Below are 15,040 nucleotides of genomic sequence, written 5' to 3' on the forward strand. Positions count from 1 at the left end.
CTGAAATGAGTTTTGTTTCTTTCATGAAAATAAACATTTCTTTATGTATTGGCTTGGATTATCTAAATCTGATTCTGAAACTGTTCAATCATCTGAAACATGCATAACAACCAAACACTATAGATGTATATACATGCAGCTCACAAATATTTTTATGAATGTTCTTTTTCAAGTTATAGAGAAAAAAAATATGTTCCATGACCATCACCAATTGTCTGCCACAATTCTGGCTGAGTATTTGGCTATGCTCGGGGTCAGAGCTCATTTCAAATGTTTGGTTTTCACGACCCATAAAATGTCTATTAGTTTGAGTTCAGATCTCTTTCTACAAACATTAACATCTTTTAGCAGTTCCATCCATTTTTTATTGAGTGTATATTTATTCCACTCTGGAAAAAGAAGAAATGCATGATTCAAATTCCCAAATTACTGTGATTTTTAAGGTGGTGATGAGTGCATGTAAACATCTGAAACAAAGGTGCCAAACTGATTAACACTTTGCCAACAAAATCTTCTTTTATTTCGCAACCTAACAGCTTTGACTCAATGGTACAACAATATTCATTCCTGTCTGTTGTTTTTTCACCCTGTATTGAAACTTTTCTCTTTCCATTCACAGGTCTCATCTGAATCATCCAAACTTCGCTCTGGTTCATCTGAAGGGGCAGATCATTGTGATGAACAGTATGCTTCCTCAAAGGAGCGCCGTCGCCACATTGGGCTACGCTTCTGGTGAGACAAATGATAGAAATCATATTGTAATCAGTTATTGATCTGCAATAAACAGTGAATGTTTAGCTGATAATAAAATCCACTAAGATGACACCAATTACAAATATAAGGCTTGTAAGTTGGAATTTCTCTACAGGTTGATAGTACTATGTAAGAGGTTAATACAATATAGAGAGCAGCAGATCTCTTCTCTCATTAGCATTAAAACCTAAAACTAATTTCCGAAGCCCATGTTTGAGGAGAGGCGAAGAATTTTGGTAAGATCAAATGAACTAGTAATAACTCATAGTGTATGTTCAGCGTCTTGCCATGCTGGCCCAGACACCATCATCTCTTTGCTTGGCTTGGTATTTGACTCTACTCTGGATATTATTTGCAGTTGAGACGATGATGTATTCTGTCCCGTCTTGGTTCACGAGCGTTCTTCCATTTCTAGAAGAGACCAGACCAATGACTGAGCCAGTGTTTGTTTTGGCCTCAGAACTGCAGCGTACATTCTTCAGTGGTTTTCCCCTCTTCTTACCAAGCACACACCAAGCACACAAGATAGCAGATCCTGTCGCTCAGCTTTTGCTTTGTGTTGTTAAAGACATTTAATCCAATATGGCTGATTATATAAATTAAAGAGTCTGTTCATGTTGAGTCCTAAAAGGGGCAGGATTTCACGCTTTGTCAAACCTCTGTTTTCTTCAGACTGTTTGAAGATTGAGCACAGCAGTGGCAGCTCTGTAGGGGGCACATTGCTGAGGGGCTCTCGATCTAAAGCTGAGCTTCAGGAACTGATGGAGACTCTACAGCGCAGAAAGAGTGCTCTGGAGGCCAGCTTGAGGGCAGCTGAATGCAGCCGCAAGTACCTTAGCGTACCTGCATCTGTTGTTGGCCAGCCCAGCAGACCATTGTCCATCCTCAGCAACACAGAACGACCTCCATCCGCCTCCAGAAACTTTTCCTACATTAATAGCAACAGTGTGCCTCCATCGCCACGTCAGGGCGAACGCCAGATTAGCGCCAATGGTTTGTTTCGTCATTCCTACTCTCGCCACCAGTCACAGGACAGTCTGCTGCTTTCTAATGCATCTGATGGAAATTCTTTGCTGCCCTCATATGGGGAGCCAGTGCCTCGTTCCCCTAGGGTCAAGAGCGGGGCGGCCAGTATGCCATCCAGTCCTCGGATGAGCCGTAGACTCAGCTCTCAAAGCAAAGCCGTCGGAGAGTCAAGGCAGAGGAAATACTCCACCGGTTCTCTCAACAACCTGGGGATGCATAGCCGTTCTTTGCCACGACTTCACAATGCGGCAGACCCCCCTGTGTTGTCGCTGCCGTCTCGTCACTCAGTGGGTTCCCACAGGGTGGTGGTCTCAGCAGGACAGCGGCGCAGTCTTTCCTCCCTCGAGCAGCCCCCAGATGTGACCGTTCCTGCAAGCATGCCCAGCACATCCAGGAGGTCCAGCCTTGCTTCACTTAGCTCCCTAGGTATAGAGATTGATGGAACGGGATTAGATCTGGGCTTAGGAGAAAGGAGGTTGTCATTTGGGAAAAGCGGACTAAGTCCAGGACAGAGGGTGGGCAGCATCAGTTCTCTGAATGGCAAAGAAGAGCTGAGAGACTATCACCAGCATCAGAGAGATGAGCGACTCAGGGAGCAGAAAGTGCAGAAATTGGTGAGTTGTTCTTTTCTTACTTTTTCTTTGGTTGACAATTGATTGACTACAAATCACCTAATCTCCTGTGTGTAGGAATGCCAGCGTCTGGAAACCATCTTAAGCCTGTGCACTGAATTGGGACAGGTGGTGAGAGAGCCAACGGGCTCAGCTGTTTCTGATCTGCAAAAGATCAATAAGGAGCTGGAGAAGCTGCAGGTGTCGGACGATGAGTCTGTGTTTTCTGACTCCCCTAGCAGCACTGCTCCAGACACCAGTTTTGGGGCCAAAGCCAGAGATCTTCAGCTTCCTGAGGAGCAGCAGGCCATCCAGCGTCAGCAGGGAAACTACAGGTCTCAATCACCTGCTATAAATCTGAACAGCACCGCTCCCTCTCCTTCTACACACCACAGAGCCAAAGTAAGCAGCATCACAGAATAAAGATAGATCAAAAGTCAAAATGTTGGCATTTGTTCTGAAGTCACTTCACTGGTACTCAGAGAAAGATCTGTAACCATAACTTGCAATTTTCTGTTCCAGAATTATTAGGGAAACCTTCACTGCAGTAAAACCTTGTAAAAAAAGCAAAAAAAAAAAAAAAAAACTAATGAGGCTCTCCCCCTTCTGTGGAATGCAATTAATCTGAGTGCTGACATTATGTTTATCTGTGTCTGTTTACCTTTTTGCCATATCTCAGTTTTTCTCAGCTTGAAGTAAAACAGTATTCCCTATCCACATTTCTACCAAAGAACAGAAAACAAGGTTTCCAAGAAACTACAAACTATGAAAAAACACAGACTCCTATTACATTATTTTAAACACACACACATTTTGTTGATCAAAACTGGAAAGCTGGAATTGTGTGTAGCCCTCAGAGCTCTGCTTTGTGGTTTTGTCCACATAATTTCTATGCATAATTTCATTCACTGAAGTCTTTTTTAAGTACTCTAAGACTGTGCACTTAGCAATTTGTACAGTTCCTGTTTATGTAAGTTGGACAGACATGTAAACATGGAAATCAGACTCCTCAGGCTTTTAAGTCACTATTATCTGACCTCATTTTTATTCCACCACCTTTTTTGGAGACGTTAAACTGGAATGCCTCAACGCTCTTTATCAAAAATAAATAAACATGTTTAATCCACGAATAATAATAAGCTACCCACATACCAAATTATGAGAGGGATTTTTTGCTTCCATAGAGGCCACCTTTTTCCATTCTATCTTTTTTTCCCCAGTTTTTCCAGTCTTGAGTGTCTGGTTTTAATGAAGAAGTTCAAGTTTTGTTTCAGCGGTGAACCATTCAAACTCCTGGAGGAGTGTGTGTGTGTGTGTGGGGGGGGGGGGGGTGTTGCAGGGGGGAGGCAGGAAATGACTCGATCCCACAGTGAATTATTGTGTGCATGTGTTTGTGTGTATGTTCAGCTGTGCATGGATGTGCAAAAGGAGAATGCAAGACTGCATGCACAGCAAAGACATGCACTTTTCCAGATGTTTATAACATCTATCAAAGTGATAGAGATGAGAAATTGAAATGTACAAGTAATCCTTTTTTATATTAAAGGTTCATATTTTCTTTAGATATAGCTCTCATAAAACTCAGAATCTGAGTTCAGTGTGAATTTTTATGTTTTGTTTGAGTTGCGACAGTGTTTTATCGTCTCCAAATAAACAATCTCCATTGCTGACATTCCTCAGAGGAGTGTGTGCCGGACAAAATGCTGCTTACAACACATCTGACGGAAGTATAAATCAGGAAGACTTGCTAAACATACAAGTGTCAGATGAGAAAATAATCCACCTGGCTCCTATAAGCAGGAATAATTTAATTCTGAGATAGCTTGCTTCAATTTAAATGTGTGACTGAATATTTAAGAGATGTTGCTTGATGGTGCAAGATGTGGGAGTGCCTTGGCATGCCTTGGATTGCCCAGCTCTAGTAGTGATTTCCATTGCACAAAGTGGAAAAGAATCCTGCCCTTGTTGCCAGTGATCCTTTTTTGGATGATTTAGGCAGCAGCTGCTGTTGTGTAACAGAATAAAACCCATATGACAAATAATTGCAAAGGCATAAACACAGAAAACTGTCTCTTCTCTTGTTTAAAACCGTTTTTATTGACATGATGACATTTTGAACAGCTCAGTTGTGTGTTTACATTTGAAGCCTTTGATTTATTTCCGTTCTCGGTGTCGTTGTAGGCCTTGGAGAGCATGCAGCTGAAACAAGAAGTATCTCATTTAGAGGAAGAGAGAATCCAGGTTTTGAACAACATTGAAGAGCTGGAGCAGAAGATCAAAGACCTGGACAACCAGATGGAGGAGTCTTTGCGTGAGGTACAGCCAGATAGCTATTCTGTGCCAGATAGCACAGGCACAGAACCAACATCTGAATGACTCTTTTCCTAACATTTCAAAGAAAGAGTGATGATAAAGAAGACCCGATTTCTTTGGATTTTCCTATTTTACTCGACATCTACCTTTTTAACAAGATTTTTTTTAGCTTTTTTTAACTTAGGGAATTTAACCCTTCTGACAACTTATATATTTTGAAGAACAGCAGATTATGTATAATGCAAAAAATCGCCAGGTGCCGTAGGCCATCTGATTTAATGTGTGATGTTTTGTGCATATGATGGTTTATTTCAGCTGCTGTTGCCATTCCATCATTTCAGTCCATTCAACTCCGAACTTTGACATCAACAAGGCATTTTAATCCAAAATGAAGAAATGGTTTGGGTGGAAATCCCAGCAGATCAGCAGTGTCTGAAATACTCAGACAAGCCAGTCTGACACCAACTGGTTCTGGGGATCATATTTTCCTATGCATATGTTTATTTAAACATTTACTGCAATGAATCTATATTACAAAAAATGTACAAGTAATCAAAAATACCTACTCAAAACTGAGAGTCGGAAAGCATATTTTCCAAAATGCTGTCAGCTTGTTTTTATATGATGCCATTTGATGGGATAAGTTACCAAGGTGACTAAAAAATAAATGTACATCCAGGACTCCTACCTATGTCTGACCTTTCTGCAGATGGAGGTGGAGTGTGCCCTGCTGGACGGAGAACAGGAGTCTGAGATGACCCAGCTGCAGAGGGAAAAGGAGCTGTTGGATGAACTCAAAGAAAAAATGCAAAGTATCGAGAGGACAAGCAAGCCTGAAAAATCTCAGGTGCAGATGCACAAAAAGCGTTTTAAATAAATTAACCATTGCATTTGGCTGCAAGGTTAGAGTTCTGGTGGACAGATAATAATATTTATGGTTGTTTTAGTATAAATTGATTGCACACTAGTAATTGTTTAGAAATAGAAAGCAAGCATGAGGATGTTTTGATGGCATGAGCCGTAGCACTAACAGACTATTAGGAATTGGTCCAGTTAAACCACAACATCCTAAAAAAAGATTCTCTTACATTTCCTTTGAAACTAAACTAACTGAGCTTTTCAAAGTAAATGATGAAAGCCCTAAACCAAAGGAGGGATTAGTACAATTATCACAGCAGCTGAGAAACCTTCTATGAGCTCTCACCAACTCTCCAAATAAGGAAGCACAAGCTTTTCCAAATGATGCTATAAAAATAGTCCAGTTTAAACAGCCCAGGAGACAGCGGCTGGCTGAAATGCAGCTTAAGCACTTGAACTAACTCAAAACCCAAACACTGCAGTTCTCATTTTTCACATTCGTCTCCTGCCCTTCCATTCTTTTCCCAGTACGTCTGTTTTAGAGTTATTACTCTCCTTTCTGACCTTGTTCTGAACATTCCTGGATCATGTTGTTTCTAATTATTTCATTTTCATCAGTTTAGTATGCCTGAACTGTGTGATATAATCTACATTTGCATTCGTTTCTGATGTTGCCCAGGAAAGTGAGGAGCAGACAAAAACCTCAGAGGATTCAGAATTTCAAAAGCTGGAGAGAGAAATCAAGCAGGAAGAGGAAAACGAGAGTCAAAGCCAAGAGTTACTGCGGGACATCGCTGAGTATCAGCGTCTCAGCGTCACTCGCAAGGTAGAAGAAAACTGGCTGAGTTTTTCACGTAGCATGTTGACACTTTGAGGCTTTTGCTTCTCTACATGAAAAGTAGCTTTTGTTCAAAATGGCTAACCTCTTCAAAGTCACAAGCAATTTCTGATGATGACTTACAATAAAAATAGCACAATGCAAATATTAGTGTGATTTTTAGCTTATAATTGCCTTTTTATGTTTGTTATTAACCTTTTTGCAGGTTCTGCATAAAAGCTACAAAGTTGTGAGCTCAGTTGCTGTGAAATCTTTGACATAGTTTAGTTACAGTAAGCCTGCAAAACCAAGGACATAAGAAATGATCTAAATATGTCTAAGTTAAATGTGAAAGAAATTCTGATCTTTGATTAGAATTTTAAGTGACATGATTTGTAAAAGTTCTTATGTCTTGGCTTGAACATTTTTGCATTTTGTGTGACCAAACTAAAAACATTGTACATATGTAAGTATATTTTATTGGAGTTGAAATAGGTAAGGATCAGGTTCATTCAAGTCCCAAAGGCCAAATAATATCTCAGTAAATGCATATAAAAAAAATCAAAGTTAAGGTTCGAAATGAAAATGAGGAAAGTGTGGCAGGAATTTGTATTGAGCCCTCCTGAGTGAATACTTTGTAGAAACACATGGTGAAATTGATTTTGGTTCATGCCTCCCCCACCTTTGCACATCTATAGATTTTTTTGTCCATTATTCTTTGCAGAATGACAGTCAAGTTAGATGGACTGGACTTTTCACTTCACAATTAAGCAGTCTTTTCTAGTGGTCTGTTACACTAAATCCTGAGAAATTATTGAGGTTTATGTTCATAATGTGCTAAAGTGCAGTAAAGGTGTGACAAACATATTTTTCTAAGGCAATGCATTTACAAGGCACCATCTGCTGCTGATTCTTCAAACTACACTCCATCTCTCAGCCTCACCGCTAATTTAACTGTTTAATTTTTCTTCCTCCTGCACTTTGATAAAGTCAGCAGATATTTTTTACTGACACCACCTTGTTGATTCCCCCCCACAGGAAAGAATCATGACTCTGAAGAAACAGTCCTCTCAGATCACTTTACAGGCTCAGCAAGAGAAAGAAAACTTCCAGAGAGAGAAAAACAACTTGCTTGTCATGCTTCAAAAGGTAAAGAAAAAACTATCTCTGCATGCGGATGTCATAAAAGATTCATTTTAATCAAGTAAAGACTATGTGGCATCTGCAGGAGAGAGACAAGCTGCTGTCGTTGGAAGGAAAGTACGCAGAGTTGTCTGAGGGCCAAACTTTGATCAACAACCCTGTTACCATCAAAGAGGTAGGAGTTTGTTACAGTAATGCTGCAGCACTTTCAGAATAATTTCCTGTTTTGCGATTGCTCTGATTTGTATGATTGCTGCAGCACTTGAACTCCCTGAAGGAGAGGAGAAGAAGTAGCAAAGAAAGCTCTTCCCATCCTATCGAAAGCATTCCTCATAAGAGAGGCCAGCAGCTCCTCGGCTCCTATGGCAGATCTCTGGGACGCACGCTTCCTCCCAAGGTCTGATTCGCAATCTGAACCAATCCAAGAAAAACATAAAGGTGTAAAAAGTTAAATAGAGTGGGTAGTGATGTTAAAAGGTGATATTCTTCAAAGTTGTAGTTGACTGCAGTATGCTTGAGTGAAGAATAAAATCCAAATGACATTGGTAATTCAGATTCCAGGCTTTAGAGGAGAGGGTTTTATAGCCTTATCGTTTTTACCCAGACAACTCCCGTGAGTCGGATCCACCCAAAGCAGGAATTCTCACTTTCACTCTTGCTTGCGACATCTATTGAGATTAGGAAAACTTCCAGGAGTTGGGCTCTAATATGTGGTGCTAAACATGTTTGGTGCTTTCATATTGTTCCTCAGGCACATCTGCCTTTATCCCAAAGCTCCAGCTGTGGCAGTGTCATTCCACAAGGCTTCAGCTTCTCTTCCCGGGAAGTGAACGCCCGTCGGCTGCCCAAGGGTGAGTCAGAGAGACACAAAGGCATCTTTTTCCAAATAAATTCTAGCAATAGTTGTAGTAAATTATATTGCCCCGAACCTCTACGTTTGACTGGATTCATAGTTTTTGGATCACAGAATGCGTATCCTCCTTGAAATAGTCTGCTTTTCAGTATGTTACAATGACCAAGTACATCAGAAATGATGGGAAGGTGGCTGGAGCAAAATCCGGGAAAGTCCTGGATGAAATGTTGTCAGTGACTGCAGATGCACAGGCTTTCAGATTTGTGAGAAAAAAAAGGAACACTTTCTCTATGACCTTAAAGCAAAATAAAAAGAGGCATAGACATTTCTTGAAGTTCCTGTAATTTAGGAAGATACTACTCTTTATTTAAGTGTTTTAGCAGTGGTTGCCATTTGCTGCCAGGGCTTCATTGCCATGTTGTTCTTTCAGCAGGAAACAGCCATGCTCACATGAACGACGACAGACAGAGGCAGAGCGATTTTTGCAGCAGGATGGTCTCTGAGGCCAACGTGTTCCTGGACACCTTCTCGTACCCAGACAACAGCCAGGCATCGGACACCGTCAGTGTGGACAGTTCGGACAGCCTGGAGACCAGTTTCTCTGCGTGTTCACCTGACAACATCTCCAGGTGAGAACGAAGCGCTATGATAGACCATGGAAGCTCTTTTACGTCCATTTTAAGTAAAGAACCAATAGGAGAGTCATTGTAATTTATCAAAAAAAATGCTTTTAGAGTGTGAAGTTCTTCAAGTGAGACCCTGCAAGAGTTTTATTGCAGAGGGTTTGTTGGAAGAAGGAGAAATTCTCTTGCAGGATGAAAGCTAAAGTGTAATTAGAAAGGACCTGAACTTTATGAAGGAGTATGAAAGAAATAATAAAGCAGAGAGAGAATAAAAAACTTGAGAAAAATTACTGTTTCTTTTGTGTTGAGCTGTGCGCTTCTTCTCCTAGTGCCAGCACTTCCAATATGGCAAAGATTGAGGAAATGGAGCGTTTACTCCGAGAGGCCCAGGCTGAGAAACTGAGACTCCTCGAGCACAGGGTAAATGGCCAGACCCGGACCGAAGCTCGGCGTCTGCATGCGAAAAAGCATGTGACTTATTTTCCAGCCGGGTTGTGCAGGAGCGGGAGATGGAGATGCGCAGGCAGGCCCTGGAGGAGGAGAGGAGGAGGAGAGAGGAGCTGGAGAAACGTCTGCAGGAAGAAACGAGCAGGAGACAGAAACTTGTGGAAAGAGAAGTGAAGCTCAGGGAAAAGCAGAGATCGCAGGTGATTCACATTATTGACGTAAATTCATTACAAAAGGGGTCTGATTAATATTTTAAGAAACTTCCTCTGTAGTCTCGGCTGCTGACTCGCTACCTCCCCGTGAGAAAAGATGACTTTGACCTTCATGGCCACATCGAAGCAGCCGGACACAACCCAGACGCCTGCTTCCACCTGGCCATCACCGACAAAACCTGCCGAGGATTCCTGGTTAAAATGGGCGGGAAGATCAAGACGTGGAAGAAACGCTGGTTTGTCTTCGACCAGAATCGGAGGACGCTCACATATTACGCAGGTAGGGACATCTATCTCTCGGATAAACTCTGAAGACCCAAAGTTTTCATCACATCACGCTTCTGTTTATGTGCTCTGCTGCAGACAAACATGAGAACAAGATGAAAGGAGTCATTTACTTCCAGGCCATTGAGGAGGTGTACTATGATCACTTAAAGAATGCACACAAAGTACGTGAGCAAATGTGCATGTGTCTTCATCCATAGTGAGGGCCAAAACCCAGCAAATAAATAGATTTATTAAAGAACATTTTGTGCATGTGTAAAACATTAAACTCTTTTAAAAAAATAGATAGATAAAACTGAATCTTTATCAATGTAAATATGTCAAAAGTTGATTAAGTGCATAATTAAATATTTGAGTTGAACATATGTAAAGATCATATGAAATTATTTTATTCCTTTATTTAAATCATCAGTGTAGCTCATAAAGTAGATATTTGCATCTGATTGGTCAAACTCAGACCAATCACCTTGACTTTTATTGGTTTTGCTTCCCCGATTTACTGACCCACCATATTTAGGTCCAATTTTTATAATTCTCTTTTGAAAAATGTTTAAATTATTAAAATTTAAAATACAACCAACATATTGCAAAAACTGTTGAATCTCCCTCACAATGATTTATATATGCAGTTATTTAACTAACTAATTAATTAATTGACTATGGATGAGAAATATATTCGTTTTTATTTTCTTTTTTTAAATTACCAGTAACTTATTTATTTGTTGGAAAGCGACACTTTTGGCCCTCAGTAGTTCCCATCAGATCCAATTTCCTTGAACTATCTCACATCTGCTTATCCGCTTCTTTTCTCTCTCCTATCCCTCTCTCCTCCCTCCATATATTCCCGAAATCCCACCCACCACCGCACACCAGAGCCCCAATCCTTCTCTGACTTTCAGTGTGAAGACCCATGACCGTGTGTACTACATGGTGGCTCCGTCTCCTGAGGCCATGCGTATCTGGATGGACGTTATCGTGACGGGCGCTGAAGGACACATGCACTTCATGGTGTAGCACACCCGCTTTCACCTTTATTTTCTTTGCCATTGAGTTAAACAAGTTTCAGTCAGAGGAACGGCAAACACATGTGGATCAGAGAGGGATTTTACCTAAACAGTTTCTGTGTTTATGATCACAGAAATTTACAAATGAGCAGAAAGGAAATCTGCGCAGGCTTTATTATGCAGCTGTGTATAAAAGACAAAAAGTGTTTGGTGTCAGAAGAAAGCCATGTGGGCTGTTTTAATTAAGTGGTTTATGTTTTGTGAAAAGCTTAAGTATCTCTTAATCTCACAGCAGGTAATTTTCTTGTTTTTTTTCATCAGGGAAGCTTCTAAATGATGGAACCTAACATGCTTTGATGGGTTGGCACCAGAACAAATTAGTTTTCTATTAAAAACAGTCTTTCATAATATTGGATGATTTTAATAAATACAGGTTTTTGTATTCAATGTGATTGTGAAAAGGTTGTAAACTGTCCCTCTTTTCACATAACTTGGAAAACGATAATCCTCAACATATTTTAGCTTTCCACCCTTTCTGAAAATTCCTTTAAAGCTTTACTTTGTACATTATGTAGAAAATACATTTTCAGCTAATAAATAGTGTCCAAAAGTTGTGTTTTCAACAGACAGTAAACATGCAACAACACAAAGGTCCTTCATCTTTGATATGAAAAGGTTCCAGCTGGTACCTTGTTGAAGTATTTTTTGTTGAAGTGTTTTGACTTTCATGTTTTTTAATTCAGGTAAAAATAATAAGTTGAACAGTGCTTCCAAAAGGCTGCTAAAGATCTGATTTAAATTAAAGCCGTTTTCTCTGAGTAGTTTTCTGTTGTGCCTTAAACACAAGGCACATAAAAGAAATTCACCCAAATTTTTTAAGGTGAAAACAAAATTGGGGTTTTCCACCTAAATTTTACAGCTTTGAAAGTCTTTCTTTTTGTGGCTTAGTTAGGAAACAGACAAAAAATATATATTTTTAAAATGTTAGGTACAAAATAAACAGGGAGGAAAATAATCCTCCATGCCAGTTTTGAATGTTACATGAAAGGCTTATCGTATTTTCTGGACTATAAGTTGCAGTTTTTTTCACAGCGACTTATGTGTGGAAATTAACACTTCATTATATCATATCACATGTTATTTTCACACTAAACCATAAGAGTTTAGTGTGACCTTCAGAGTAGGTAGCAGCTACATTCATTTAGCTTACAAAGTTGTTTACAAGTGACATCGAGGACGAAGATTTCATTGTGTTTAGTGATTTGGAGAGACACAGATGATTTGGTAAACTTGTTATTTATGCTATAATTATCTGAATAACTCTTAATATGTTATGCTAACATACCAGGCATGTTCTCAGTTTGTTATTTATGTGTCATGTAACGTTAGCATACCGTACAGTTATTTAGCCTATTGTACTTTTATTGCCTTTCAAGATGGCATGTTTGTTCTTGGTGTTGGATTTTATCAACTAAATTTCCCTCAAAAATGCAACTTATACTCTGGTGCGACTTACAGTCCGGAAAATATGGTACATTGAATTCTTACAGGAGGCTGAACATAAATACACACCACACTTTTCAGATTGTTTATTACAAGACAATTTAAAAAGCATTTTCCATTTTTCTTCCACTTCACAGTTACGTTCTATGTTGTTTGTGAATTCTCACAAAATGACTACAAATTTGTGTTTGTAATGTGACAAAATATAAAAAAGTCCAAGGTATGAATCCTTTTTAAAAGTATTGTATATAAAGAAAGGAAGAGTCACCAAAGATTTTTGCACAACACAGCACTTTTCTACTTCTGATGGTACTTTTCAGTGTTTCTACATCACAGCCAGACTTATCCTGCCCATCCAGTCTCTCTGAGTGGTCACAAAACGCACCTTCTGGTTAGCTCAAGATTATGAATCAGTTTTTTACTTGTTTCACCTGCTGCTTTCAGACGACCAAAATAAGCTGACCTTGTCTGCTTACCTTATGACAGGATTGAATGTCCACTGTTATTATTTCCTCTTTTGCTCATCTTTCATTGCCAAAGAAGCATTTTTTTTTCTTCGCTGAAATTGGAATAATTAAAAAAAAGATGATTAGGAATTATTTACAAATGCTGACTAAACATGAAGCCATGAAACTGCTACAATTACAGAAGTGCTCTGTTTTATGGTGTTCAGCTAGCTCCCTCTGTCTGCAGTGCAGGCTGCAGGCCTCACATGAAGAGGCCATGTTGTGCAGCAGTGATGCTGAATGTTCCTGCGTCACCCATGTGTTATTAACACTGATGCGTTTCACCATGTTTCACCAGCAGAGGTCCTCAGCGCAGAGTGATTGCGCTAGAATGACGTAATGCTCTGCCTTAAAACCCCAGAGTCATTTATATTAAAGAACATATGCTTTATCATCAGTATTTCTCTATGTTATATAAGCAGTTATGAGCACATGTACATCATGCTTAATAATAGCTTTTGTTTAAGTTTTTTTTGTGCATTTTTGTGTATTCATAAACAGATTGCCATAGTGAGAAATGTTTGACCAGCTGATGGTTAACAGACTGCAGGGTTCGCTGTTTATCCTGCGCTGATTAAGTGGTAATTAACTCCTGCAGAGGGCAGATCAGAGAGCTGATAGTGTTACAGATGTGTTGGTCCCTTCATTGTCTGTCACTTTAACATCTCATTCTTATCCAAGCCTTGAAACACGACAAACTACAGCATTCATATATTATATATATATATATATATATATATATATATATATATATATATATATATATATATATATATATATATATATATATATATATATATATATATATATATATATATATATATATATATATATATATATATATATATATATATATATATATATATGTGTGTGTGTGTGTGTGGGTGTCTGTGCATGTGTTTTTTGAATTGTGCATATAAGCACATTGCAATTGTAGCTGATCCAATAATTCAGGTTTTTATACTCAACTTGTGTCATGAATAAATACTTCTGACCACAAAGATTTGATGTCTTCATTATGCTTTTGGCTATAATACATTTTAGCAAAGAGCCAGAGTAATTTTTTTCACTAAACTGAAGCACATATTTAGTGACATATTTTTGTAAATATTTATACTACAACAATGTGGAAAAACAAGAATAAATAGTTCTGTTGTGCATTTTTATAACTATCAAGTTCTTCTTTAGAGACTTTATCTCACTATCACTGTCTCATTTTATTATATTACACAGCTCAAACTATCTTGAAAATAACACTAAAATAAATTCAAATGAAATATAACATTTACAAAGTATAAAATAAATTACTTACTGAAGTAATATACATGGTGATAATAATATATTAGCAATACAATAAAAACAATTTAATATAGATATTATGTTTGTTCTGCAGCAATAAAGCATTATCTTTTAAATTAAGGTATTCTGTAAAATACTAAATAATGAAACAAAGTTAAATCACAATTAAAAAGTTAATAACTATTCTTTTCATTTAATCTCTGTAAGTAGACAATGTGCATGTGCTCATTAGGGTACTCATGTTTTGAACTCCTCCCTCCATAATTTGTGGCTTTTCAATTGGTTGACCTAGTGGGGTTGGCATGGAAACACAGACTGAAGCATGCTAAATTAAGTCCTACAGAAGCAGTAGACCCTCCAGAGGCAGAAACAGACACAAACTCATCCAGACCATAGAAAACCTGCATGCCCCCAGAGCATTTTTCAGTGCTTTAATATGTGTAACATATTTAGGGCAAAGGGGTTGGCCTTTAAAGATAGCAGGGATGTGGTTAGGCAAACTCACTCCTGCAAATGTAGTGAGTGAAGCATAAAAGTTTTCAGGCTCTGTGGTTATGCCGCATGGAAGGATGTCACATTATAACTTACAGGCATGAAGGCCACATTACGACGGAATCATGTGAACGAATCCTGACAAAAGGCAGCATTCACTAAATGTCTGTTTTGGTGCAGGAGTCATACTCACACCAACAATCATTTTAGATAAAAGTCATGATATAATTCACCACAATGTTTCATACAGTAAGTCCTTATTAGCGCTCCGATTTCCTGTGCAAAACACATGAAT

General features: G+C 38.8%; 1 protein-coding gene across 2 annotated transcripts; it reads left to right on the plus strand.

The window, feature by feature from the left end:
• Positions 1-1,348: 1,348 nt before the first annotated feature.
• phldb2a (pleckstrin homology-like domain, family B, member 2a) lies at positions 1,349-13,657 on the plus strand. 2 transcript variants are annotated; one of them, XM_055043579.1, is made up of 15 exons: positions 1,349-2,393; positions 2,469-2,792; positions 4,572-4,706; positions 5,413-5,550; positions 6,241-6,387; positions 7,417-7,527; positions 7,607-7,696; positions 7,781-7,918; positions 8,273-8,372; positions 8,805-9,003; positions 9,327-9,417; positions 9,498-9,644; positions 9,717-9,936; positions 10,020-10,105; positions 10,815-13,657. In XM_055043579.1, the coding sequence occupies exons 1-15, from the start codon at positions 1,368-1,370 to the stop codon at positions 10,953-10,955; spliced, it is 3,093 nt and encodes a 1,030-aa protein (XP_054899554.1). In that variant the 5' UTR covers positions 1,349-1,367; the 3' UTR covers positions 10,956-13,657. The 2 variants fall into 2 exon arrangements, with proteins under 2 accessions (XP_054899554.1, XP_054899555.1); XM_055043580.1 differs by having other exon boundaries at positions 8,808-9,003.
• Positions 13,658-15,040: the final 1,383 nt, after the last annotated feature.

The sequence above is a fragment of the Poeciliopsis prolifica genome, unplaced genomic scaffold (assembly GCF_027474105.1).
Source record: "Poeciliopsis prolifica strain line A6 unplaced genomic scaffold, Auburn_PproV2 SCAFFOLD019, whole genome shotgun sequence".
Classification (NCBI taxonomy): Eukaryota; Metazoa; Chordata; class Actinopteri; order Cyprinodontiformes; family Poeciliidae; genus Poeciliopsis; species Poeciliopsis prolifica.